The following is a 27,330-nucleotide window of genomic DNA, read 5'->3' on the forward strand; positions in this document are numbered from 1 at the left end:
CCACTGTGGTATATTCGCACGGGCCAAATGCAGTTGTTTATTGAAAATTAATGCTCAAAATTGCTAGCCATAGCGTCAATTGGGAAACTGTCCCATTACAGAAAGCAAGTTTGGATTGAGTCTGGACAGTGGGACTTCTTGTTGGGCGTCAAGGTCAAAATAAACAAAATGAATATGGGAAATAATTACATCTTTAACTTAATGATATCAGCCCTGTTATATATTGTCCCACTGCCGGATACTCTGCGGGATGCAGAGCTGGTCAAAACACATGCTTTGTTCTAAATAAAATACAAAATAATATCTCTCAGTTATTTATCATTGACATCATTTTTATCTCAAACTGATTTAAAGGATTTCAACAATATTAATTTTCAGATTAAGTCTTAAGCTAATAAAAATATTTTATCATTAAAATGTCTCGTTATTCTAAATCCGCCATTTTGAGCAATTAGTTAATTGTTTTTGATTAAAAATCGTAAATCGTAATTTAATAGTTACAATCTCTATGTGAAATATCGTTTTTATTTATTGATATTTCTTAAATCAACACTGTTATTACTAGCATAGAAAAGTTACGTGAAAACTGGTGACAGTCTTGTAAATTTCGAACGCACGAATAAGTATGCATCACTTTCCGTCACCTTATTCAAGCCATAAGTTAATATAGTATCGATAAAAATATTAAGTAGCTATAGTAGCATGGCTTCTATGGCTTGAGTTATTGTTCTGTGAGTACGAGTTTGTTCTTTGACGTAAATACTATTGTCAAACAACTACGGAGAAATATGTAAACGACAAATAACTTGATGCGAATATTATATTATAACGCGTAAATTACTGCTCGAGGTATTGAATATCTCATCACACAGTGTTCGAATTAAAAAACTTTCGAAGCCACAGTAATCAGTATTAATCACACAATAAATCTATATCACGATGACTTGTTAGAACAATCATGTTTTGGAAGCAACATTAAATATTTATGCAATAAAACTGCGTAAGTTTGTGAAAATGTTTGGATGTTTGGATGCGTGTTGAAAGTCAATTTACACAGAAAACAACTGCATAGATTTAGATAATATTTGGCATACGGGTGTACGGGCATGTTTTGGCACATAAGCTTTTTATCCTGATAATTTGCAAGCATGGGAAATAATGCTATTTTTTAATCTCCATTTTGAAACAGATGGCGCTGGCATCGTACAGTGCTTTAGCGACTTTTGTAGCGGGAAGGGCTTTAACGCGGGCGAAGCCGCGAACACATTATATCTAGTACATTATAATATTATCTTTGTCACTGATGTAGGTACAGCCAGCCACAAAAGTAGCTGAACATTAGAAATATCAAAACGCTTCTACACATTCACTTGAATCGAAATATATTTTTTTAACTGAAATAAAGCAAACTATATGAGGTTTATTTTGGTGAAGGGAAAACGGGTCATTTGAAATGCCGAATTTCATCAACAATTTTTGTGGCTGACTGTACATGATATATTATTATTCTACACTAGCTTTTGCTGGCGATTCTACCAACGTGAAAATTTTTTTTGGGATAAGAGTCCTGTCCTATATTTTCCCGTGATAAAAACAGCTTAAACAGCCTTCAACATTCAGTCGTAATGTCGCTTATTATTTGTGAAGGATTTTTCAAAATCGACTCAGTAGTTCCAGGGATTAGTCTCTCCAAACCTATAAACAACCAAACTCACAAACTTTTCCTCTTCATAACATTATTAGTATAGATATCATACACATAATTCCATACTCAAGAGCCTCATAAGCCTTTAGGCTAAGGCATTATAGATAGTATTAATATTTTGGTTAATTTCACATTAACACTTTATCTATAACCTTTACCTATCTATAGATTGGGTTGCCAACTAATATTCTCATGATATGTGAGTGAGTATTGCCAAATACCACCTTTGGAAAAACAGATTTTTTCAACCTCTATCATCTCCGGTCGTTAATTCACAGTAAATTAATATTATCTTATTTTTTTTGAAAAACAAGAAAGATTGGAGTCGATGTTGAAATACCCCGAAAGTCCTGTAAATGCTTATCGTATGGCAACACCGTCTACGGGTCGAGGCGCGGCGCGAGGCGACTATATATACATTATCAACGCTGGGTTTGGTGTTGTCGCTCTAGTCAGTACTCGTGACACTTCTTACAACACTATACATGTAAGTATGCAACTAATTTATAATTAAGTACTGAAAATATATTGCAGTGATAGCATTGTCGCAGTTTTTTTTTTAAGGATTTTAGTGTCTTTATTTTAATAATTTAAACAAATGGGTGCAATGGTTGATTACTTAAGAACGCATGTGTACTGAGTTATTACATTTTGTGAGGCTGCGCTTACCTAATATTTTTTGTGTAATTTAAGGTGCGAATTTTGAATGGTTGTTACCATTTTATAATATAGTAAGTTATAATTTAATAGTAGGTAAAAATAATGACATCAGTGTACTTCAGAATTTATAATTTTAGTGGTTTTGAAAATTAGTAAGTAGTTGTAATAGGCTGCCTGTTGGTGGGCACCACACGTTTCTGTGGTGGCCACGGGCCCCCGCCTCCTACGCATATGAATATGGGGAAATTTGATCCTTGAGAGAGTTAAATTGTGTTTTAGATTTTTTTTAATAATTCAGTTTCATATTTGAAAAGACCTTTGGTTACTTTTAATTATAGTGTAAATAAAAAAAAACAAATTGTCCGTTTGCTTCAATTGTGGTAGTCTGAGGACTTATTAGTTCTAGGTTTGAACCCCAGGTTGGACAAGACTATGTGGATTTTATAACTCGATAGGTTTTGCTGCAGGATGTCGAAGGATGTATTTTAATTTAAAAAATCCATTGCATCTGGCAGATGTCTATTGTCTACTTAAATCTTTACCCCTAAAAAAACCACGCACTAACCGTAATGTTCGAAGCTATCTAATCGAAATTACTAAAAAGAAATTACATCGTAATGTAATCTTTACTTTGTTATTTAAAATATTTGATAATATAGATATTTTCTTGTTAATATCATAATGGAAATCCAACTAAATTTGTTGATTCCGTGCGTCTGCTAAAGTATATAATTACTTTAATTTGCAACCAACTTTATTAGATACAGTACATATTAAATATGCAATATCTAAATATTGTTTATTGAAAATTATCAAAAATATCTAAATATTGTTTTTTAATGACATTATTCGTAAATCTTTGCATATACCCGCCCCCAACGTCATGCAACAATTTCTGAGAGCACCGTTACATTAGGGAGACCATATAGGACTCTAATAGAGACTAATATTGTTGACCTTCGTTATATTTTGTGAGTTATTGGATATGATAAATAAGTATTTCACCGTTGCACTGTAACGTAATAATGTAATTTGACGAGATGATCACGATGATCGTGCAAAACCCAACCAAGAAACCAGTACGCAAAGTTTAAAACATGTTAATCTATATAAATATATAAAACTGGCAAAAATAAATCTAATGACAAGATTTTATTGAACATTAATAACGAAAAATAGAATAGCTAATTACTTTGATTTTTTTTACTAACATAATATTTGAAACGACAAAATGTCTGCCATCCTCATCAGAAGCAGCTGAGTCGTTCTTAAAACAAAATGTAAATATGAGTTTCTAAGTTTAAATATGAGTTTGTCACGCACTATGATATTATAAAGGTCTTTAAGAGCGTAAACACAAAAAGCACTGAAAATGGTTTTCAGTGCAACGGTTTAACAGGCAAATCACTGGGGGTTTGCCTGTTAAACCGTTGCAGTTAATAATAGTCCACATCGTCCCAATTCTTGCAAAAATCTTTAACTGCTGCGTCAGAGACGCCATATTTCCTGATCTTATGAAGCTTAGTAAAGTAGTACCAATTTTTAAAGCAGGTTGTTCTAACGCCCCCTCTTATTTAGACCTATTTCCATTTTACCAGCATTAAGTAATGTATTCGAAAATTAATGCTTAATCAAATGCTGGTGTTCTGAAACTAAAATGGGATTTTACATAATAGGCAACTCGGTTTTACAAAGCGTAGGTCGACCCAAGATGGTTGCAATGCTTGGAACGGATCGCAGGATGCTTTGGGGCTCTTTTGTGATCTTTCTAAGGCATTCGATTGCGTCGATCAAAAAACCCTCATTTTAAAGCTTCACTATTATGCCATTAGGCGAATAGGACTTAAATGAATACTTTCATATTTATCTGGTCGAAATCAAAAAGTATTTATGGACAACGTCTCCTCTACTGGGTCCGCAGTTAGAATTGGAGTTCTCCAGAGTTTCATATTGGATCCGTTCTTATTTTTAGTCTACATAAATGGAGCTGCCTTTCGCGATTGATAATATGACAGATGTAGTATTGTTCGCAGACGATATTTCGATAATTTTAAATTAGATAGAAGAGAACATAATCTTAGTGAGTTAAATAAAGTACTTAGTTTGATTTCTGACTGCTTTTCTGCTAATAATCTACTTTTATATGCCGCAAAAATTAAATATGTCTCTATTCTCGCTACTGAATAAAAAAAAAGGAAATAAATATTGAATTTTGATGGAAATAAACTAGAATTAGTTTCCTCAACAGTCATCCTAGGGATTTCAATCGATAGTAAATAGCATTGGGTCCGCAATATAAAAAAAAAACTAATAAATTGAGCTTTGCCGTGTTTACTTTTAGGAAGATAAGACAATTAATGTTTTGAAACAATTCATGTGAATGTTTTGAAACAATTCAAGTCATTAAATTATAATGTTGTATAACTTGATTTGCATTGCTTTCTAATTGTTATTTTTAGTAAACATTTTCTATTTCTAGAAACTAAGTAAATCTTCTACTTCTAGAAATTAAAATTGTTACCCACATAATGCAATAATGCACGGACGTGTTGCAATATTTGTCAAACACCTCTTTAATTAATTTATCTTTTTATTATTCAAGAATTTATATTGTATTATCTATGATGTTCACGGATACCTAAAGTATTGTAACTAACATTAACTTCTTTTCGGCACTAGAGGCCCATATCATTAGATTTATATTACTTAGGATAAGTAGCTTTGGTTATTATAAATGTACATGACTGTTTGTTGCCAAAATAAATAAAAAAAAAAAAAAAAAAAATTAACTGACGTGGCTACGGCAAGGCTCGTGTACTTTGCTTACTTCTAGGGCATTATGCCATATTGCAGTCTACTGTGAAACACTGCTGCAGATCTGGAGACAATTTTTATCTTGCAGAAAAGAGTGATTAGAGCTATTACAACCTTCGCCCTCGTGATTCTCTTAGGCAAATGTTTAAGTAGGTGAATATAATGACCGTGCCGGCCGAATAAATGTTTTAGAGTATAATAGACGTCCGTAAAAATTTAAGTACTTGTACTAAAAACAGTGCCTTGCATATGACTTCAAGATCCTGTGGAGACGTGGTGAAGTTAAGAATGCTAGCGAGTAGGTAAACGTGATATTTTTCACTAATTTCATATTCATTTTGATAGCTAGTTATAGTTATGTATTTATGTAGATAGGTAGAATTAATCTGTAAAATATTTTCAGCAAAATGCCGAAGGTGTCCCTCTACTACTTCGAATTCAAGGCCCTGGGTGAGGGTCTGAGAATGCTGCTGGCGTATGGAGGCCAGGAGTTCGAAGACATCAGGATTGAGTTCCAGAAATTCAGTGACTTCAAACCAGGTGAGTGATGTTATTGAACTGGTGATGTGATGAAATGTTCTTGGATAATTAGTGCTACATTATCTCGGAATAGAGTGCACGGCTGACATTATCTACCACTCTACTATTATCAGTGTAATAACTAACTATCGTGACGCGAGCAAACACGATGTTTTTTCGTTTGAAATATTTTGTTTCGTAATTATGATGTTGTTTATTATTGTTTATTATTGAGTTGATTACAGGTATAGTATGGCATCTGTACTTGTCACTTTAGTTTATCATTTCCTGGTGGCAAACATCCTGAGATTCATTGTTCAACTTTTTCTTATTTAGGCCTTACATAAAAAAAGTTAAATTAAGAATTCACTATTCAAAAACATCAGTCTGACGGCATATATTTTAAAAGCTTTCTGCAAGGTTGTGTATCCACATAAACGTATTTCTACAGTGTTAATATTGAATGTAAACTAACATGATTCATTTGCAACTAAGTCTAGGCTGGCTATTTCTACCGGGACTTCTGTATTCGCCTCATGTCTTTTTACAGAATGGTCAATTTAGTTATGCAATTAATCAATCCAATCCCCTATGTCTTTGATCTTAATTAATGGATTATAATAGCTAATGGAGTGATCACCTAATAAAATGATTTGGTCTTTTAGATTGTCTATTACCAAAGTTACGCCAATAAATAAAATAAAATAAAAATGCTTTATTCATCACGTAGGCGAACATGGTTGCACTTATGATAAGTCAAGGTACATGAGAACATTTAATTATTACTTAATTAGATTAGCTTATACAAATAAAGACAATCTATATTGAAAATAAAATAAATGAAAAATATACTTAGTAAACAAAGAGGCCAGCTCGGGCTGGCAGGGAAGAAGAAATAAAATGATGTATATATGTATTTTTGAATAGGCAATAAGGGAGAAACGCGTCGCGATCCTCACCGGTGAGGACAATAAAAGCCCTAACCTAGCTAACCTACCAGCCTTTCACTAACTACCTAAGCGATGACTACCCGAAGAAGAAAGGCAGAAAGAAACTCCGGGCTTTATTTTTGTCATCAATTGTCCATTCTTTTATAATATTTTTTTTAATAAGTCTTTTCTATACAAAGTCTGATTAATTATATAAGCTAATACACGCACATCGCCGTAAAAGTGCGGAGAAAATCCACATAAAAGTATTTAGCAATAACTAAAAATTAACGAAAAAAAACAATAATACTAAAAAAATTATAAAAACTATGAAACGGTGTACAGCGTGCATACGCCTACATTTACAAACATAATATTTTCATTTCATATTTTGTCATAGATCTCGGTCAATATAATTTAGATTATAAATTTTAAGGCTGATGCAACAAAATGATCGGTCGGTCGTCTATTATACATTGATAATTCATTGAGTCAATATAAAATAAAATATGTCACGGACATTTAAAACTGTACACAGTATAATGTAAAAATTGTAGAAAGGTACACATGGGACGTTTATGTAGTTAATTTCTAATATTGGCGTTAACATAGGGTTGGACAGGGTGTGCAGGACTGTTTTTCCAAACCGTCTGATCATCGAGGTAATCCTTTACATTATAATACCCCTTTGACATTAACTCGCGCTTAATATGATACTTAAATTTGTAGCCGGGCAGATTGGTTATTTCAAGAGGAATTTTATTATAGAATTTAATACAATTCGCTAGATAAGATTTATTTGTTTTACAGAGCCTGAAATTTGGAACAACTAGTTTATTCTTATTTCTAGTGTTCAAACAGTGCAAGTCACTGTTTTTCATAAAAGTACCTAGGTTCTTACGGACATACATAATATTTTTGAAAAATGTATTCAGCTGGCAAAGTCAGTATATTCACCTCCTTAAACAGTTCTCTAAGGGAATCGCGAGACCGAAGGTTATAAATTGCACGAATCGCTCTTTTCTGTAAAATAAAAATGGTCTGCAGATCTACTGCAGTACCCCACAGAAAAATGCAATAAGACATAATGCTGTGGAAGTAAGCGAAATATACTAACCTTGCCGTAGCCACATCAGTTAAATATCTGATCTTCCTAATAGCAAAGACTGCAGAACTCAATTTACCCGAAATTCTTTGAATGTGGGGTCCCCATAATATAAATATCCGAAAGATTATATTGGAGGATTGTGGGTGAGCATGCATTGTTGCTGGTAGTAGAGTTAATTAGTCTTCTTTTTAATTTCCTGTATAAATTAACTGCATGTTAAACTTCAATTATTATAATTTTTCTTTTTTTTATAATACATCGTTTGTAACTGTCAATTAGTTAAGTTATAATGTTATGTATTTAAATGCAAGCTGTGTTTACCTATAAGTCGGTTTGTCACATTCAGTTTAACACAGTTCTAAGCTATAATATAATGTAATAATGTGAAAACCGTTGGTGGACCTAATAAAATAAATAAATGAATAAATTTTAGACACCTTTTAAAACTTTAATTATAAAAGAATATTATCTTCCCAGAGACTCCATTCGGCCAGCTGCCGATGCTGGTGATTGACGGCAAGAAATATGCCCAAAGTTCAGCGATCGCGCGCTACCTCGGACGCAAGTACGGGCTCGCCGGCAAAGATATCGAAGAAGACTTCGAGATCGATCAAGTCATCGATTTATTAACCGATGTCCGTCTTTGTACGTACTAATCTCTGTATTTGTTGCATTTTGTAAAGATGTTTTATTTATTTTTTATACTGCCACGACAAAGGACTGGAAGGACACTGCACCTGATTGTAAGCGGTGTTGGGTCCAGATAGAATGTCAGCTGACAACAGATGATAACCCCTCGCCAGTCAACACAATTGTATCTGGTTGAATCTAATACACACAGGCTGATCCCGGAATGCAACACATGCGCCACTTGTGTACGGTGGTCGTTATCCGGGCGGATATAAATATGATTTAGTCAATTTAGCTTTACTGAAAATTCGAGCAGCAGTTTCCATAAAATAAGAACCAGAAATAAACTTTATGTTGCACTCTTGAAATTCAGTACATTTGACAAATGTTTTTTAGACGGGAGCGGTTTTGTTTGCTTTAGCAATATTCATTTATTATTGAGGATTTTAGGGTATACATATTTTTATACATCGTTGAAGCAAATTTAAACGGTTAAAATATTATGGTATTTTTTTTTGTTTGATTTTAAATTATAAACATATTGACAGCTGGTCTAGCGGTTATACACGAGAAGGACGAAGCGCTGAGGTCAAAGAAGTTCTCTGAACTGGCGGAGACCAAGTTTCCCTTTTACCTGCAGAAATTCGACGAGATCTTGACCAAGAACAACGGATTTCTCGCGCTTGGCAGGGTGAGTTACATATGAATTCTTATTGTCTTGACTTCAAATCTTCTGCTGGTAGAGTAGCTACTCCGACCGTAGGAATGGATAACTTTTCAGAAAACTATAATAATGTGACCATTTTATGTAATAATTTTCCATGTCTCCATTGTTTAAAAGTTATGCATTATAAAAACAAACATTGACACGACGTTGTCACCATTTTGTATTGTGTAATACACCAAGAGAACGGCATCTAATAGAGCTTTAGCTAAACACCAATATCTACGTTGTAAAATTCAGTCTTACTTATATTATTTTCATTTGCAGCTAACCTGGGCAGATTTCGTATTCGTCGGCGTTTTCGACTACCTCAAAATGTTGCTTCAAATGCCGGACCTCGAAGAGAAGTACCCTATCTTCAAGAAGCCTATTGAAGCCGTTGTCAACATTCCAAAAGTCAAAGCGTTCATTGACTCGGCGCCCAAATCGGAAATTTAAAGAATAATCAGAATGATTGGGGCAAGCCTATCGTTATATAGGATACAAATTCCGGACTTCGGCCAGATACTGAGAATAAAAACCATATTATATTTATAAATGTTTATATTTGAAGAATTAGATACTGATTAACTATTAAAACATTCGTTTTATATTTGTATTTTTATTTTCACTGTGTTTTGGAGTTGTTTTATTATCGTATTCTACGTCTACTATATTATAGATTTATAATATAGTAGACGTAGGATACGATAATAGTAGAATAGTCTACTCTTATATGCATCTTATTAAAAAAACATACATCACGTATTTCCCAGAAAGGGTTAGACAGAGGTGCAATTAGGGCACCCGCTTCTCGCCGTATGTGCTCAGTTTCATGGTGTAATATGGAGCAAATTTCAGACTCCTGCGAGATATTGAGAATGAAAACCCATATTATTTTTATAAATATTTATATTTTAAGAATTAGGTACTAATTAACTATTAAAACATTATTATTATATTTGTATTTTTATTTTCACTATGTCTTGGAGTTGTTGTATTACCGTATTCTAAGGACATATGATATCATATATTGACGGGTTCCCTCGAACAAACAGCATTCGTTCCATATATTTAATGTGTAAAAGTTAGGAGAAATTATTAAAAAAAAAAAGTTATTTTTGAATTTATTATTCAACCAGAATATTCCTTATATATACTATTATATAAAGCTGAAGAGTTTGTTTGTTTGCTTGTTTGTTTGTTTGAACGCGCTACTCTCAGGAACTACCGGTCCAAACTGAAAAAATATTTTTGTGTGGGATAGCCCTTTATTTGTGGAGCGCTATAGGCTATATATCGTCACGCTTTGACCAATAGGAGCGGAGCAGTAATGGCTAATCTCAGGAACTATCAGTTCGAACTGAAAAAATATTTTTGCGTTGGATAGCCCTTTGTTCCTGGAGTGCTATAGGCTATATATCATCACGCTATGACCAATAGGAGCGGAGCAGTAATGAAACATGTTGCAAAAACGGGGAAAATTTATTAGTTTTGAGAGCTTCCGTTGCGTGCGCTACGTAAAAGGTTAAAGTTATGCAACAATGACGTATGACGGGATTGTTCCTCTTAAAAAGTTCTACAAAATATATTATAAAACAAAGTCCCCCGCTGAATCTGTCTGCCTGAACGTGTTAAACTCAAAAGCTACCCAACGTATTTAGATGAAGTTTGGTATGGAAACAGTTTGAGACCCTGGGAATAACATAGGCTCCCGGGAAAATATATAGCGTGATTTTTATAACGGAAAACTTTAGTCCGAAAATCTTTATAACGCGGGCAGAGCCGTGGGCAAAAGCTAGTTAAATTATATATCTAATGTGTTGGTTTGCAAATTAAAATGTTGAGTATTTTAAGAGGAGATGCACGGAATCCACAATTTTAGTTGCATTTTTTTGGTTTTGCAAGCCGGAGCCCATGCCCCGGGCGGCAAATTCAAACTTGGCAGACAACTTGGACTTCTGAGACGTCCAGTACATTAAACTCATAAATTATTTTCCGAGGGGCGCCAAATGGTGATGACTAAGGCAAAAATATAGGTACGCGGGGACATTTTCCAGATTTTGCCCCGCCTCGAAAAAATGCAAGATATGGGGCTGATGACATTTTAAGATCGCAATTGTGTCAACACGATAGGATTCCTGCCGACGATTAACAGCTATGTGTAGGCACGTCCTTGATAGTTAACCTTGGACTAGAATCAGCTGTGACGGCTGACGTAACATATATCAAACATTTTTTACTGTTTCTTACATTGTTATTGGTTTTTGTTCATTGTCCTGTTAGAAGTTAGACTTTTTAACAGTGGCGAACGGGGAAATTTTCCAAAAGGTAACCCGAGGCAAAAAAATGCGTTAGTTAACGTATTATAGCCAATCTAACAGAAAACAAAGACTAAGACAAGCGTAAATAAACCAGACAAGGGAAGCCGGTAGGAATCGAGCTGTACGGACGCGTCACCACTGCTTTTTAGTGTTTTGGTTTTATTTCAAGATAATATAAGTGTATTGGGTATGTAGTACGTCACCGCTGAAGTTCTAAGAATAAACTAAAAAGAGGATTCTAATGGTCACTTCTTGAATTTTGTTCTGTGAGTGTGATTACCCCAAATTGGGTTAGTGTTACATAAAATATAAATTACGTAAAATAGATGCATAAGTCTTATCATATAATTCAACTGATTAAATTTTGTAGTCATGGTCGGACGTTGAACTTATTTTAAGCTCTTTGTATAAATGCTTCTGCTTATTGGGTGTATCGTAATGCGTATGTTGAAATAATGAACGCTAACTAAAAAACTTAAACTTGGAGTTTATTTTAATTATAACAACAAGCATATATACAAAATAAATACATCGTGATAACGCGACGTAACGAAGAGAAGGCGCCTAACATTATTATTCATGCGATAGTTTGTCCCCTCAGTCGTTGCATGAATAAAGCGTGCAGGCGTTCATTTTGCATCCGTGTAGCTATTTAACTATAATTAAATAAGATAGTGTACCTACCTGCTTACCGCTTAAATGTGTATTTAGTTTTAGTACTACTTGACAGCCTCATCATTTATCGCTATTATTTGCTCTCATAATCTGCACCTTGCACTGTTATACTCAGCCGCAGAAATTCTGTGAGGATCGGTATAAATTTAAAATGTTCTACCAACTGATTCTCGCTATCCTGAGACACGAGATGTTGTCTTATTGTGTCCCGTAGTTACACTGGCTATAATGTCCTTCAAACCGGAACACAACAGTGAGTACAAACTGATGCTTAGCGGCAGATATAGACATTGCAGTAGTAGCTACTCAGGCGGACTGTCACATATGTGAGACCTAACACCAGTAGTAACTGAGTTATATTTTATAAATTATGTTCTTCTGCGTTTTTAAGTCCTAATTATTTTCTGTGCGCATCCTGTTACGTACAATAACTCAGAGTAAAAAGCGTGGGGTGCTTGATATAGTATGTATTATAATCATTCTATTGGCTACTATCTATAAGAGGAGAATTATGAAAACAAAGTAAAATGCACCCCACGCTTTTTACTCTGAGTTAAATTATTCTGTTAATAACTTCAAGTTTATTATAATTTTATTTTTAGGTACTTAACTATGATTGATCCTTCAACCTTCTACTACTGTAATATAAATTCTTTGTACTTAGAAATTATTTTCCCCCTTTTTAGTTCGATTAGGAATAAAAGCGTGATTTTTTAGTTTTTTTTAACTATTATTTATTTTTCATTTTTTAGTTCGATTTATCAATTAGTTTTTTGTAGACATATAGTACTAGCTATTGCCCGCGGCTCCGCCCGCGTTATAAAGTTTTTAAGGCTAAAGTTTTCCGTTATAAAATTAGTAGTTTCCCGGGAGCCTCTCAAACTGTCTCCATACCAAATTTCATCTTAATACGTTGGGTAGTTTTTGAGTTTAACACGTTCAGGCAGACAGATGCAGCGGGGGACTTTGTTTTATAATATATTTTTTAGAACTTTTTAAGAGGAATAATCCCGTCATACATCATTGTTGCATAACTTTAACCGTTTACGCAGCGCACGCAACGGAAGCTCTCAAAACTAATAATTTTTCCCCGTTTTTGCAACATTTTTCATTACTGCTCCGCTCCGATTGGTCATAGCGTGATGATATATAGCCTATAGCACTCCAGGAACAAAGGGCTATCCAACACAAAAAGATTTTTTCAGTTCAAACACGGTAGTTCCTGAGATTAGCCATTACTGCTCCGCTCCTATTAGTCATAGCGTGATGATATATAGCCTATAGCACTCCAGGAACAAAGTGCTATCCAACACAAAAATATTGTTTTCAGTTCGATCTGATAGTTCCTGAGATTAGCCATTACTGCTCCGCTCCTATTGGTCATAGCGTGATGATATATACCCCTTATAGTACTCCACGAACAAAGAACTATCCAACACAATTTTTTTTTTTCAGTTTGAACCGGTAGTTCCTGAGATTAGCCATTACTGCTCCGCTCCTATTGGTCATAGTGTGATGATATATAGCATATAGCACTGCACTAATAAAGAGCTATCCAACACAAAAATAATTTTTCAGTTCGAACCGGTAGTTCCTGAGATTAGTCATTACTGCTCCGCTCCTATTGGTCATAGCGTGATGATATATAGCCTATAGCATTCCACGAACAAAGGGCTATCCAACACAAAAAGATTTTTTCAGTTTGGACCGGTAGTTCCTGAGATTAGCCATTACTGCCCCGCTCCTATTGGGTATAGCGTGATGATATATAGCCTATAGCACTCCACGAACAAAGGGCTATCCAACGCAAAAAGAATTTTTCAATTTGGACTGGTAGTTCCTGAGATTAGCGCGTTCAAACAAACAAACAAACAAACAAACAAACAAACTCTTCAGCTTTATATAATAGTATAGATTGAAATGTCTTATGAGTCATTTCGTAATCTAATTATTTCGTTTAAGGCTTCACTGTTGCATGGGGTTGTTCGTACGAAACCGCAGGCATGCGCAGATCGCGCGCTAGCTCTATCTCTTTTACTCTTTCACAGCGGATCTATAAAAGAATTTATTAATCCTGGCGGTCCTAATAAGGATAATGGGAAATTCTTATCAAATTATTGCATTGTCATCGGTCCTTGATACGTGTGTAAAGTTTCAAATTAATCAGATTTCTGGAAACTGGTGAAAATTGAGCTCAAAGATTCCGTTACATACATACATACAACCCAAGCTAATAAAAGCGTGTTAAAAATATCTGCCAATACCGGACAATCAGTATTCGCAGTGACAAGCAAATATCACTATGACTTGCACAAACTCAAGTGTTATGATAGTAAAAAAAAATTTTATGCAATATTATATAGATATAATGCAATGTGAAGGTATACTTAGATATATTTTTAATAATTTCCAACAGTTTTATTTTAACGGTTTGGAATGAACATTCGAACTCTTTATTTACAAAAACACTACGTATAATTGAGATTTGGCCAAACTGATATTATTATACACAATTAAAGAAAAATAATTTGTGTAATTATTATTAACAAGAATTTAGTAATTTCCCCGTAAGATCAGTAACCGCGTGGCAATACGTGTCCTCAACTCAAGCAATACGATTACTTAGGAAGTCCCAAGCTTGCTGCAGCTGTTATGTCAGAATTGAGGAGCACGTTAATGCCTAAATGTCAAGACAGTTCGCCTACAGTCTTCAAAACGAAAACAAACCCAAGTTGGAATTATTGGCGTCCTTGAAAATTAAAGCGGAAATGTTAGCAGCCGTTGAATGTATTTTGTAATTGTTGTAAAAGTATGTGTGTGCAAAGTTTATTTTTCGGTGCCAAACGCTCACCTTTTATTGTGCAGTACAAAAATAAATGCTTTAAACACGAAGATATCATTCCAGAAGCGCACGACGTCATTAAAGGGAGTCCTTACATGATTGATTGTTTATATTCTACGAATCACGCAAATAAAGAGATTCATTTAGTGCATGATATTGCGATACATAATTTCTTATGTGGGTAGGGTTTTCGTAGGTGGGTTGGAGATAAGAGGTTGATCGAATATGACAATCGGGTATTGAGTTCGATACCTACGGACATACGTTATGCTAAAGTGGTTTGGGAATTTGGAGAGGATGGATGATGTTGAATAAAGATAAATTTAAAGGTTGGATAATGTCTTTGTAAACGTATTTTATATATATATTATATTTAAAGGTGTCCTCGTAAACATATATTCTTTTTTTGATATCCGCTGAGTAGCGTTGTTGTCTTCCGTGTGTCAAAATATGTATTGAACAGTTCGTTTAGTGTAACAATTAATAAATGTATATACAAGAAATCTTACTCAATTTTAGTCATAACCCAACAGATGATAAGAGACTGACAAAAAGAGGATATAGAAGACGAATGTGGATGGAAAAGTCGGTAGGGGTCGCCGGCACCGAACCGTCGAAGTCAGATATGTGACATTCTTAGTAAAGGCTAGGTCCAAAGTATCCTTAAGCGGCGGGAATGCATGAAAAGGTTGATGAAGGTGGAGGACGAGAGAGAAGTATGCCAGAATTGCGTAAAGTGTCAAGCCATAGTCTCTGCCTGTCCCTATGAGATAGAGGCGTGATATTATGTATGTACCTACGGACGCGTTAGCGGACACAGCTCTTAAGTTTAAAGGTGATTACGATAATACCAAGAAGATGCTACTATGACTTGCACTAACTCAAGTGTTATGATATATTCGAAGTATAATTGTCCCGCTGTATTATACTTGTAAAGAGAATTTATTCTCTTTGAATTATTAGCATACAAAATACAGATTAAAAAAAAATATATTTTTATGAACGAATGTCATATGTAAATAATAATGGATTTTAAAATATTATAATTGTATTTTCTAATGATGAAAATAATCTTCTTAATATGTCGTTCCTTTTATGAACAAACCGCAACACAAAAGTATTATTTATTAAAATCTATATAAATAACCAATCTTATATAAGTATTTTCCCAGAATAGCCTGTCCTTCCCAGGGACACAAACTATCTCCATTTCAAATTTCATCTATATCAAACAGGCGGACGGATGCGACGGGGGACTTTGTTTTATAATATATTTTTAGAACTTTTTAAGAGGATCAATTCCGTCACACAGGATTGTTGCGTAACTTTAACCGTTCACGCAACGCACGCCACGGAAGCTGTCAAAGGAATACATTTTTGTTTTATAAATTCACTGATGCTCAGCTCCTATTAGACATAGCGTGATATTATAGCCTTCCTTGATAAATGAGCTATCTTTCACTAAAATATTTTTTAATTCGAAGTTCGAACCAGTAGTTCCAGAGATTAGCGCGTACAAACAAACTCTTCAGCTTTGTATAATAGTATAGAATATGGAAAACAAAAAACATCATATTTCTGTAATACATATTTTGGTTGTTAACATTCTTATAATGTGGATGTTGTATGAATAATCCACAATGAAACCGCCACTAATATTGTTAGTTCCGTACATCTCCTCTTAATTTGCAACCAACACTAATCGATAGACAATTTATTAAAGAATATTTTAGTAGTTTAAAACATTCAAAAGGATCTAACATTTTTCTTTAAGTAATTACTCGTAACTTTACATATTCTCACCCGTAACTATTGCAGCGTAAAAGTATGAAACGAATGCTTAAGGCTGTTTGTTCAGGGGAGTCGATGAATATAAATGATATTAAAAGTCCGCAGAATATGGTAATAAAACAACTCCAAGACATGAAAATAAAAATACAAATATAAAACGAAAGTTTTAATAGTTAATCAGTATCTAATTCTTAAAAAATAAACATTTATAAATATAATATTATGGTTGTTGTTCTCAGTATCTGGCCGAATTTTTCTTTAAATTTCCGATTTGGGCGCCGAGTCAATGAACGCTTTGACTTTTGGAATGTTAACTACGGTTTCAATAGGCTTCTTGAAGATAGGGTACTTCTCTTCGAGGTCTGATGTGCGAAGTAACATTTTGAGGCAGTCGAAATAGCCGACGAAAACGAAATCTGCCCAGGTAAGCTGCAAATAAAAAAAATACTCAATTATATAACTAAGTTAATGTTGGTGTTTAACTAAGGATCTGCAAAGATTTTGTCCTCTTGTATTACACAATACAAAATAGCGGCAACGTCGTGTCAATGTTCGTTTTCAAGTCATGCACTCATGACTTTAAAAAAATGGAGACTGGAAAATTTATTACGTAAAATGGTCACATATTTATATTTACTGAGAAGTTATCCATTCCTACAGTCGGAGTAGTTACTCTACCAGCCGAACATTTTGAGTCAAATCAATCTATAAAGAAATCATAAGTAACTCACCCTGCCAAGCGCGAGGAATCCGTTGTTCTTGGTCAAGATCTCTTCTAATTTCTGCAGATAAAAGGGAAATTTGGTCTTCGCCAGTTCAGCGAACTTCTTTTCCCTCACCGCTTCGTCTTTCTCGTACATGATGGCTGAACCAGCTGTAAACATGTTTATTGAAAAATATAAACGCTAAAAACTTGATTTAAAAATACCATATTTTAAGCTATTGATTTTATTTCGACGATCTACAAAAAATATAGGAGTACACTCTAAAAACCTCAATAATAACTGAATATAGGTAAACAGAACGAAACTTCCTGTCTAGGAATACATTTGTCGAATGCGCTGTATTTGAGGGGAGCAACATCAAATTTCCTTCTCGTTCTTATGTTATAGAAACTGCTGCTTGAATTTGCGGTAGAGCTGAATTGACTAAACCATAATATATGTATATCCACCCGGATAGCTACCACCGTACATAAGGTGTATGTGTCACATTCCGTGATCAGCCTGTGTATATTTGATTGAAACAGGTATAATTGTGTTGACTGGTGAGGCGTTATCATCTCTTGTCAGCTAGCATTCTATCTGGACCCCACACTTACCATCAGATGCAGTGGGGACCTTTGTCGTGCCAATGTAAAAAATAAAATAAAATAACTTTATAAAATGCCACCAATATGAAGAATAGTACTTACCAAGACGTAAATCTGTAAATAAATCCACAACTTGATCGATCTCGAAGTCTTCTTCGATATCTTTGCCGGCGAGCCCGTACTTGCGTCCGAGGTAGCGCGCGATCGCTGAACTTTGGGCATATTTCTTGCCGTCAATCACCAGCATTGGCAGCTGGCCGAATGGGGTCTCTGGGAAGATGATATTTTTTTGTAATTAAACTTTCAAAAGGTTTCTAAAAGAGCAAAACAGTTTATTAGGTGATCACTCAATGATATCAACATCTATTACATGAGATCTAAGACATGGAGGACTGGACTAACTAATTGCAACACTAAATTGACCATTCTGTAAGAAAACTTAAGGCGAACACAGAAGTCCCAGTAGAAATAGGCAGACTAGGCTTAGTGGTAGGTGAATCTGGTGGGCTTACTTATAATCATATTCTGTACTAACATGCCCTTCTACGTGGGAATATAGTTATGCAGAAAGCTTTAAAAATATATGCCGTCAGACTGATGTTTTTAGTGGAAAAGGGTAAAATTTTCTGAAAGGGAACTCCACACAACATACAGGTACTACAAAAATGCATAAGTGCTTATGTAAAATACAAAAGAGAAGGCGCCAGGAATCATATTACATGGATCCTTCGCCACTGGTCTTATCTGATGTTAGGCCTACAATTAGAAAAGTTTGAAGAATGCGACGATAAAGTAAACAAACATGAGGATCACCAAAATTACGAAACGAAATATTTCAATAGTTGATAACATGTTTGCTTGTGTTAAGATAATTCCTTAGTGATTACATTGACAACAGTAGAGTAGTAGATAGCGTAGACTTGCACTCCAAGTTTACATTCCAAAATAATTTTGCCCTAATTACCAGAAAACATTTCATCACATCATCAGTTCATCAGCATCCCTCACCTGGTTTGAATTCGCTGAAGTTCGCGAACTCAATCCTGATGTCTTCGAACTCCTGGCCTCCATACGCCAGCAGCATCCTCAGACTCTCTCCCAGGGACTTCAATTGGAAGTAGTAAACTGACACCTTTGGCATTTTGCTGAAATTTTTTTACTTATTAATCTTCCTTATTTATATAAATAACATTACTAGCTATACCATTTACTACTTATTTAAATAAACATGGAAATTGTGAAAAAAAACTTGTTTGCCTACTGTCTACTCGCTGGAACAATTATTATTTTTATAATAAATGTTACCTTGGTTGGTTTCCCGCAGAATTACGGGTGGAAATATACAAAGGTTTACGAATAATGTCATTAAAAATCAATGTTATTTTTGATAATTTTAAACTATCAAAATATTTCATATAAAATTTTGTATCTAATAATGACGGATGCATATTAAAATTATGCATATTTTAAAAGTACGGAAACAAAAAAGAATGACGCATTTCATTATGATAAAAGAACAATATTCATATTATAAAAAAAATTACAAAAAAATATAGGTTAGACTGGTAGCCGGATATATTTTATATCCGTCCGGATATCGACCACCGTACACAATGTGTTAAAACCTGCCATGGAGCCCAACGTGAGTGTGTCATGTTCCGGGAAAAGCCTGTGTGTGTCCGGGTTTAACAGGCCGGCGTAACTGTGGCGACTGTCGAGGGGTAATCATCTCTCGTCAGTCGACATTCTATTAAACCCCACTACTAATGGGGTCGCTTTCTCGAGCCCGTATAAAAAATACTTTCAATAATAGTTGTAACATAATGGCGTACTTACATATAGTGTTCGAAGCGTCGCGAGTGACCGCTGACTAGAGCGACAACACCAAACCCAGCGCTGATAATGTATATGTAGCCGCCTCGCGCCGCGCCTCGACCCGCAGGCGGTGTTGCCATACGATAAATATTTACACGACTATCGGAATATTTCAACATCGCGAAAAATCTTCCGTTTTTTTTTACAAAATAAGGTTATATTAATTTTTAGTGCTTTAACGACGGGAGATGATGGAAGTTAAAAATGTAGGGTTTCCATAGATTGAATTTCGCTATATTCATATAATATGTTCGTATCATGAGGGTAATATTAGGACAACCAAATCTAAAGATAGGTAAAGATTATAGATAAAGTGCTTGTGTCAAACGAAACAAAATATTAATTAACTGGCGACCCGCCCCGGCTTCGCGCGGGTGCAGTATTTCTTCACTATTTAATGGATGTTATCATTATACATATAAACCTTCCTTTTGAATCACTCTATCTATTAAAAAAACCGCATCAAAATCCGTTGCGTAGTTTTAAAGATTTAAGCACACACAGGGACAGAGAAAGCGACTTTGTTTTATACTATGTAGTGATATTTACAGTATAAGGCTTAGGTATGGTTTTTATATATCATAATATTTATACTAATATATAGAGGAAAGTTTTGTTTGTAGGTTTGTAGGGGCTAATTTCTGGAACTACTGAACTGATTTTGAGAGTCACTAATAGGAAGCTACAATTCTCCTGACCCTGAGTGCTAGATTACTTCTTATTTCGGGAAATATTCAGTGCCCGATTTATATTTTTTATAAGTGTAGGCCACTTTATTTCCGCTGCCCCATGTAGGTAGGTTTATGTTTGTATGTACGTAGGTTTCTAAAATACTTAATAATTCTCCATTTGTTTGTATTATGGGAGGCACTAAAGTTAAATAAATGAATGATTAAAACGAATGAGCGTCCTCTGAAATCCAGCCCCCAAGAGGCTGCCATCCATAGGTTGCGGCCTATACGGCCTATTTACAAATCCAGGACTGGAAATGTTATGCGGAAATTTTATTCCAGAAAAACTTCTTTAAATAGGCGAAAGCTACAGTAATCCTAATATTATAAATGCGAAAGTTTGTGAGTGATTTTATGTTTGTTCCTCTTTCACTAAAAAACTACTGAACGGATTTGGATGAAACTTTACAGTAATATTGGTTATACATCAGAATATCACATAGGCTACAATTTATAACGATTTTGTGAAATTTGGCCATAATATAATGATACATATCAAGTAAGTCGGAAAAAAAATATTACAGAAAACTCTTTCACGCGGGCGATGCCGCGAGCAAAAGCTAGAATATTAATATATTAAATACGGCCAGTCTTAAAAGTTGCTAAAAAAAATCAAAATTTCAAATTGCCTTTAAACTATTTGTCCGCATCAATAAACGTTTTTCTTCACTAAAATGAATTTCATAGAGTTAAATCAGTTCAGTTAAATAAAAAATTATATTTCGATTAAAGTTAACGTGTAGAAGCGTTTTGAAGTTTTTAATGTTCAACTCCTTTTGTGGCTGACTGTACCTATATCAGTGACAAAGATAATATAAAGTACTAGATATAATGTGTTCGCGCCTACGCTCGCATGAAAGCTTTTCCCGCTACAAAAGTCGTCAAGCAATGTACGATGCCAGCGCTATCTATTTAAGAAATCAGATTAAAAAATTCCATTAATTCCCATTGGAGCAAATTATCGGGATAAAAAGCTTATGTACCAAAATATATCTGTAAATATCGACGCTTGACAGGCAATAATATCTAAGCGACAAATATACCGAAAATGAATTATATAAATATTTAGAATCGCCATTTTTTTCTGCGTCATTTGATCTAGGTTTTGTAAGTCTAGGACAATTTTAATAACATTAGACTATATCTTTATAAAATTAAAAGTTGAATTTTTATGAATTTTCATATTAAAATCAAAAATTTAAGGCACTCTGCTTAAAAATTTACTGATTGTCGCTTAGATATTATTGCCTTTCAAGCGTCGAATCATCTAAATACATTCAGTTCTTCATTTACTTCTTCTCCTTCTTGTTATAATAATCATACAACCATCCGAACACTTTCACTTACTTTCGCAGTTTTATTGCACAAATATTTAATGATTTTACCAAAACATGATGTTTCAACAAGTCATCGTGATGTGGTCTTATTGTGTGACTAATACTGATATATGATAACTATAGCGGCGACGGTTTTTTCATGCGAACATCGTGTAGTTAGGTGATCAATACTTCTAACAGGAATTTAGGCGTTATAGTATAATATAGTATCGAGTTAGTTAGAGTTTACATATGTCTCCATAGCTTTTTGATAAATACATCAAACAACAAACACGTTCTTACAGAACAATATCTAAAGCCATAAAACCCATGCTAAAATACCTACTTAATATTTAAATCGATACTATGTCAACTTATGGTTTGGATAGGGTTAGAAAGAGATGCATAATCACACAATTTATAAGGTTGTAACCAGTTTTCACGTAACTTTTTATGCTTGTAATGTGATAGTGATAATTTCAAAAATATCAATCCATCGGAGTATTCTGCAATGAGACAATATAAAACAGGGCTGATAGCACTATAACTAAGTTAAAGATTTTTTCCCATTTTCACATCCTTCATTATGGCCTTGGCACCCAACAAGGAGTCCCGCTGTTCAGAGTCGATCCTTACTCGTTTCCTGTAATGGGAAAGTTTCTCTTTCAACGCTATTGCTGGCAATGTTAAGCGTTCCTTTTCAATAAACTACTGCATTTTGCCCATGAATATACCACAGTGGTGCCCAAATTATATTGATATAAACTTATCTTCTTAGATTGTGTCCTGCAAATCCCTACTCACCTTGATAAGGTTTTCCAACATAACCTTTTGTAATAATATCTGACCCATGTATTGTCCTTATGATAAAGTGCAAGTTGGTACCTTATTATAATTCCATATTAATTGCCGCCTACTGCCTAGATCGTTTAATCGTTTTGTGGGCACTAATCTAGATGAAATATATGGTACACTAAAATACATATAAATCATCTAAATACATATCACAGCTAGAAATTTGTTTAGCAAGAACTGCAGACGTTGAAGTCGAGGAAGCGGCATATGGGCGAACAGGCGACGCGTATGTCCTAATCGGCCTAACACACGTGGTAAAGATCCCAATCTTGTTTCGGGATGATTTGTCCAGACGTACTAACTGATGCGTAAGGCGCTTGGACTTTCCTTTTCTTATATTGGTACTAAATTGCAAATTAAACAAAATACTCAGAAAATAAAACCGATATTTTACACAATATATACATAATATTCATTAATTAAGGTTAATTTTTGATATAATGTTAGCAGAGGTATACAGGAATATGTGGATTCATTTAGTAACGCAAAGTCAAAATAACTCTTATAACGTGTCCGAATTTTAAAACGCGCCGAGCGAGTAGCGCGCATGCGCGGAGCGTTTTAACAACGGCCTCGCGTTACCGCTCGGCCAATGGACAGCCACGTAGCGGCTCGGGGACGCGTCGCCAGTCCGTTGTCGGCCCTCGCCACACGCGTACACGCATCATCCGAGCTCCGTCGCGATACCGTCTTTAGTCCCTAAATGTATTTGCGTTTATATTGTGTAGTTGTGTATATTATTGATTATGTGTCAAATAATAATAAATTCTTAGTCGTCAATCACACGCGCTTTTACAATTCAATTCGCCCCGAACCCACAAAGTAAAGTTGTTATAAAACTGGCTGCCCAACGAAAGGGCCGAATAAGTTTTGTGAATAAGTGCTAACTAACTGTTACGTGATCGTTCCAAAATGCCACGTACGGCACGGAACAAACGACGTCAAACCGAGTACTTCGACTTGGAACAAGAAGAAATGGCGACGCCAAGGTCAACGGAGCGGCGCCGCGTGTCCGTGACTGAAGGTTCGGCGTGCATCACGGCGAGCGATATCGCCTCTATGATGACATCCTTGCAGCAAGCGCAAGCGGAACATTTCGAACGCCTGCTTGATAAAGTTCTAGATGCCCGTCAGCCATCTTGTTCGCCCGCGTGTGTTTCACCCGCGCCGGCCACACCTACGTCCTCTGCTCAACCTGCACCAGGCAACTTCGCAACGTGTAAGGCTCGTTACAGCGGAGCGACATCGGAGTCACTCGATGGTTTTATTGATGCAGTGGAAGCGTTTAAAGACTGTGCCAACGTTAGCGACACTAACGCTCTACGTGGGCTATCAATGCTGCTTACTCACGAAGCAGCCACGTGGTGGCAAGGAGTAAAACAGACCATCACCACTTGGGATAGCGCACTTCAATGCTTGCGCAGCGCTTTCGGAGATAGCCGACCGCCACATCGTATATACGTGGAACTCTTCTCCAACCCACAAGGGCTTCAAGAGAAAACAGATATTTTCGTGGCTAAAGCGCGCGCCCATTTAGCACGTCTACCCAGCGGGGACCTCACTGAAAAAGTCCAGTTGGATATGATCTACGGACTCCTTAATTATAACATACGTAAACGACTTCGAAGAGAAGAGTTCTCTAATTTTAATGACTTCCTTCACAAAGCTCGAAGCATCGAGGAAGCCACAGCGGATTCACAAAAGGCGCGCGCCGACACTTCAAAGAATGCCGCCGCTGTTACGCGCGCCGACACCTCAAAGGGTGCTGCCGTTGTTACGCGCGCCCGCGCTATATCGCCGACGCCTGCGACGACCGCGACGATGCGGCCGTCAACGCAACGAGCTTCTTACAACCGTCAGTCTTCGACAGCAGAGGGTTCTTCGCGTCATCATATACCAAGCATCGACTCCAACGCTACTCCGATGAGGAAAGCGTCGTATTGTGTTTATTGTAAAAACTATGGACATACACGTCAACAGTGTCGTAAATTATTACAAAGTGTAGATCGTGCTCGTGATAGTAATATAAACAATAAGAATAATAATATTATATCGTGTTATGGATGCGGCGAGAGCGGAGTGATTCGTCCTAATTGTTCTAAGTGTAATTCAAATTTTAGCGCGATTGATTTTATTCCGATGTCGAGCTCGAAACCGCGAAAATATCCGACCCCTCCTGCAACGGCTGCTGGTAAGGCGTCCGCGCACGTAAGTAATTTTGATACCTATCCTATGGTTTGTACTGGGGTTGTACCTGACTCATGTTCTCGTAATTGTAGTGTTAACTTTGCAAGTTCAAACTGTGCTAATGTAAACACAGGACTCACCACTACAGAACCTAGTCTTATTAATAGTTCGTATAATAACGAAAGTACACCCCCCGATAGTAATTTTGTTTGTAAACGTAATATGAATGTTCCCTATAAACAAGTTAAGCATAAAAGTATTATGAATGTGCCATCTCGTCCTGTAATTCAGGGGGGAGTCTTTTAATCGCACTCGTGTACCTAGTAAACGTGAGTTATTGCTTCCTAGGGAACCTAACTATAATAAGTGTATCGTAAATAATGGTTTGCATAAGTATTGTGATTTACCTATATTGCATAGTAGACATCGCGTTATCAAAAATGTTAGGTTTCAACAGTGTCCATCACAAAGTAGGGTGACCATAAATTTTCCGGGACAAATTCCGAAAATGGGCTCACGAAGTAGGGTGACCATGAATTTTTCGGGACAAATTTCGAAAACCGGTTTACTGAACAGGGTCACTAAGAATTTACCAGGAAACAATCTGAAAATGAATAATTTAAGTGGTCCGGCTTCGAAACGCAATAATGAGAGGTTCGTTACCTTCTCATCAGTAAATTCTCGCCATGAGGGTACATTACGGCGACCTATTTTAGGTATCGAGATTTTAGGTATTAAAGGAATGGGCTTAATCGATACCGCGTCTAAAGGATCTATTGCCGGAACCACACTCTACGCCCTACTGAAACAGCATAATCAACTCTTCAAACCAAGCCCAATGCGTGTTAAGCTCGCCGACGGTTCCGCGCTAACACGCCAGATGCTGTCAACGACGCTTGAAGTCAAGATTCAAGGTAGGAGTGTTCATGTAGAATTTTTTGTTTTTCCCGATGCGATGGACAATGATACACTGTTAGGTATAGATTTTTTTAACAGCAGCTGGATTGGAAATTAATTTTGCTACTTCCACATGGCGCTTTCATGGTTCTGGAAAAGTATATCCATTAGAATATGAGTATTCTAACAGCCTTGCGTCTTGTTCTGCTGCTGAGTTCCTAAGAGAAGACGAGGGAACCATGCTTAATCCTCCCGAACGTGAGAGGCTAGCTTCACTTTTAGGCGATAATGAAGAAGTCTTTCGGACCAGGGGGGAGCTCCCACTCCGTATGCCGAACACCATATCGACACTGGGGATCATCCGCCTATATCAGTACCTCCATATCGCCTCACTCCTGCAAAGAAGCAGTTGATGAAAATCGAAATTGATAAAATGCTGGAAGACGGTATAATTGAGGAATGCGAGTCTGCATGGACCTCTCCTGCCGTATTAGTTCCCAAAAAGGACAATAGTATCCGATTTTGCGTAGATTATCGCAAGTTAAACGCTCTGACGAAGACGGATAGTTATCCGCTTCCGCTCATAGATGAGCTGCTGCAGCTTACGAAGCGTCATTGTTTCATGTCCTCAATTGATTTGAAAGCGGGATATTGGCAGGTTCAAGTTCGCCCAGCTGATCGTGATAAAACCGCGTTTGTAACTCCATTTGGGACATACCGCTTCACACGTATGCCTTTTGGCTTAAAGAATGCGCCCTCGACCTTTCAACGTTTGATTGATCGTTTTCGTTCTGGCGCTAGTTTGCAGGGCGTTGTTTTGCTAGCATATTTAGATGATCTGCTAATCATTTCAGAGGATTTTTCTAGCCATCTAGAAGACTTACAAAAAGTATTTGACCGGTTGCGTCTATTCGGCCTTTTCGTGCAAATCGTGCAAAATGTTTCTTTGCACGACCAACGATCAATTACCTGGGACATGTGATAACTCCTGAAGGCATCAAGCCGGATCCTGCAAAGATCGACGCAGTCCTGCAGATGGCCAGTCCTAAGAACTTAAAACATTTTAAAATCATTTTTACAAACATGCTCCTGGTTCAGGAAGTTCGTTCCGAATTTTTCCCAAGTAAGTCAACCCTTAACCAAGCTTACTCGTAAGAACGAACCGTGGATATGGGAACATCCCCAAGAGGAAGCATTTCAGTCCCTGAAGAACATGTTAACTTCCGCGCCTATATTAGTTCAGGCTGATTATACTAAGGCCTTTGTATTACGCACAGACGCCAGCAACTACGCTTTAGGAGCTGTTTTGCTTCAGGGCGAAGGGCCCGAAGAACGGCCTATTGAGTATGCCAGCCGTCTGTTGACGTCAGCGGAAAGAAATTATAGCACGACCGAGAAGGAAGCTTTAGCAGTTGTTTGGGCCACAGATAAATTTCGGGGTTATCTGGATGGACATC

The 27,330-nt window shown here is 36.1% G+C and overlaps 3 protein-coding genes across 4 annotated transcripts; 2 read left to right on the forward strand and 1 right to left on the reverse strand.

Moving 5' to 3' along the window:
- Positions 1-2,063: 2,063 nt before the first annotated feature.
- On the forward strand, positions 2,064-9,681 carry LOC115441788 (glutathione S-transferase 2-like). Of its 2 annotated transcripts, none has more exons than XM_030166693.2 (5): positions 2,064-2,192; positions 5,583-5,719; positions 8,213-8,380; positions 8,914-9,056; positions 9,357-9,681. In XM_030166693.2, the coding sequence occupies exons 2-5, from the start codon at positions 5,587-5,589 to the stop codon at positions 9,525-9,527; spliced, it is 615 nt and encodes a 204-aa protein (XP_030022553.1). In that variant the 5' UTR covers positions 2,064-2,192; positions 5,583-5,586; the 3' UTR covers positions 9,528-9,681. The 2 variants fall into 2 exon arrangements, with proteins under 2 accessions (XP_030022553.1, XP_037293022.1); XM_037437125.1 differs by lacking the exon at positions 2,064-2,192 and adding an exon at positions 5,414-5,481.
- A 7,170-nt stretch (positions 9,682-16,851) lies between these two features.
- On the reverse strand, positions 16,852-19,982 carry LOC115441798 (glutathione S-transferase 2-like). Its single transcript, XM_030166704.2, has 5 exons — positions 19,849-19,982; positions 19,021-19,157; positions 18,115-18,282; positions 17,432-17,574; positions 16,852-17,129 (listed from the first exon to the last, which is right to left on the reverse strand). Exons 1-5 carry the CDS (start codon positions 19,965-19,967, stop codon positions 16,959-16,961), a joined length of 738 nt encoding a protein of 245 aa, XP_030022564.2. The 5' UTR covers positions 19,968-19,982; the 3' UTR covers positions 16,852-16,958.
- Positions 19,983-23,284: 3,302 nt separating this feature from the next.
- Positions 23,285-25,528, forward strand: LOC119188907. The gene has a single exon (XM_037437106.1). The coding sequence runs from the start codon at positions 23,702-23,704 to the stop codon at positions 25,280-25,282; it is 1,581 nt and encodes a 526-aa protein (XP_037293003.1). The 5' UTR covers positions 23,285-23,701; the 3' UTR covers positions 25,283-25,528.
- The last annotated feature ends 1,802 nt before the right edge of the window (positions 25,529-27,330 follow it).

This window comes from Manduca sexta, chromosome 10 (genome assembly GCF_014839805.1).
Source record: "Manduca sexta isolate Smith_Timp_Sample1 chromosome 10, JHU_Msex_v1.0, whole genome shotgun sequence".
NCBI lineage: Eukaryota > Metazoa > Arthropoda > Insecta > Lepidoptera > Sphingidae > Manduca > Manduca sexta.

Excerpts from the sequence above, each read along its gene's own strand:
- LOC115441788 (XM_037437125.1), top strand. The coding sequence starts at position 5,429 with ATGACTTCAAGATCCTGTGGAGACGTGGTGAAGTTAAGAATGCTAGCG. Across the intron at positions 5,482-5,582 it reads TTAAGAATGCTAGCGAGTAG|CAAAATGCCGAAGGTGTCCC; the intron begins GTAAACGTGATA and ends AAATATTTTCAG. Across the intron at positions 8,381-8,913 it reads ATTAACCGATGTCCGTCTTT|CTGGTCTAGCGGTTATACAC; the intron begins GTACGTACTAAT and ends ACATATTGACAG.
- LOC115441798 (XM_030166704.2), bottom strand. The coding sequence starts at position 19,967 with ATGGCAACACCGCCTGCGGGTCGAGGCGCGGCGCGAGGCGGCTACATA. Across the intron at positions 19,158-19,848 it reads CGACGCTTCGAACACTATAT|CAAAATGCCAAAGGTGTCAG; the intron begins GTAAGTACGCCA and ends AAAAAATTTCAG. Across the intron at positions 18,283-19,020 it reads CTTCAGCGAATTCAAACCAG|AGACCCCATTCGGCCAGCTG; the intron begins GTGAGGGATGCT and ends TCATCTTCCCAG.
- LOC119188907 (XM_037437106.1), top strand. The coding sequence starts at position 23,702 with ATGCCACGTACGGCACGGAACAAACGACGTCAAACCGAGTACTTCGAC.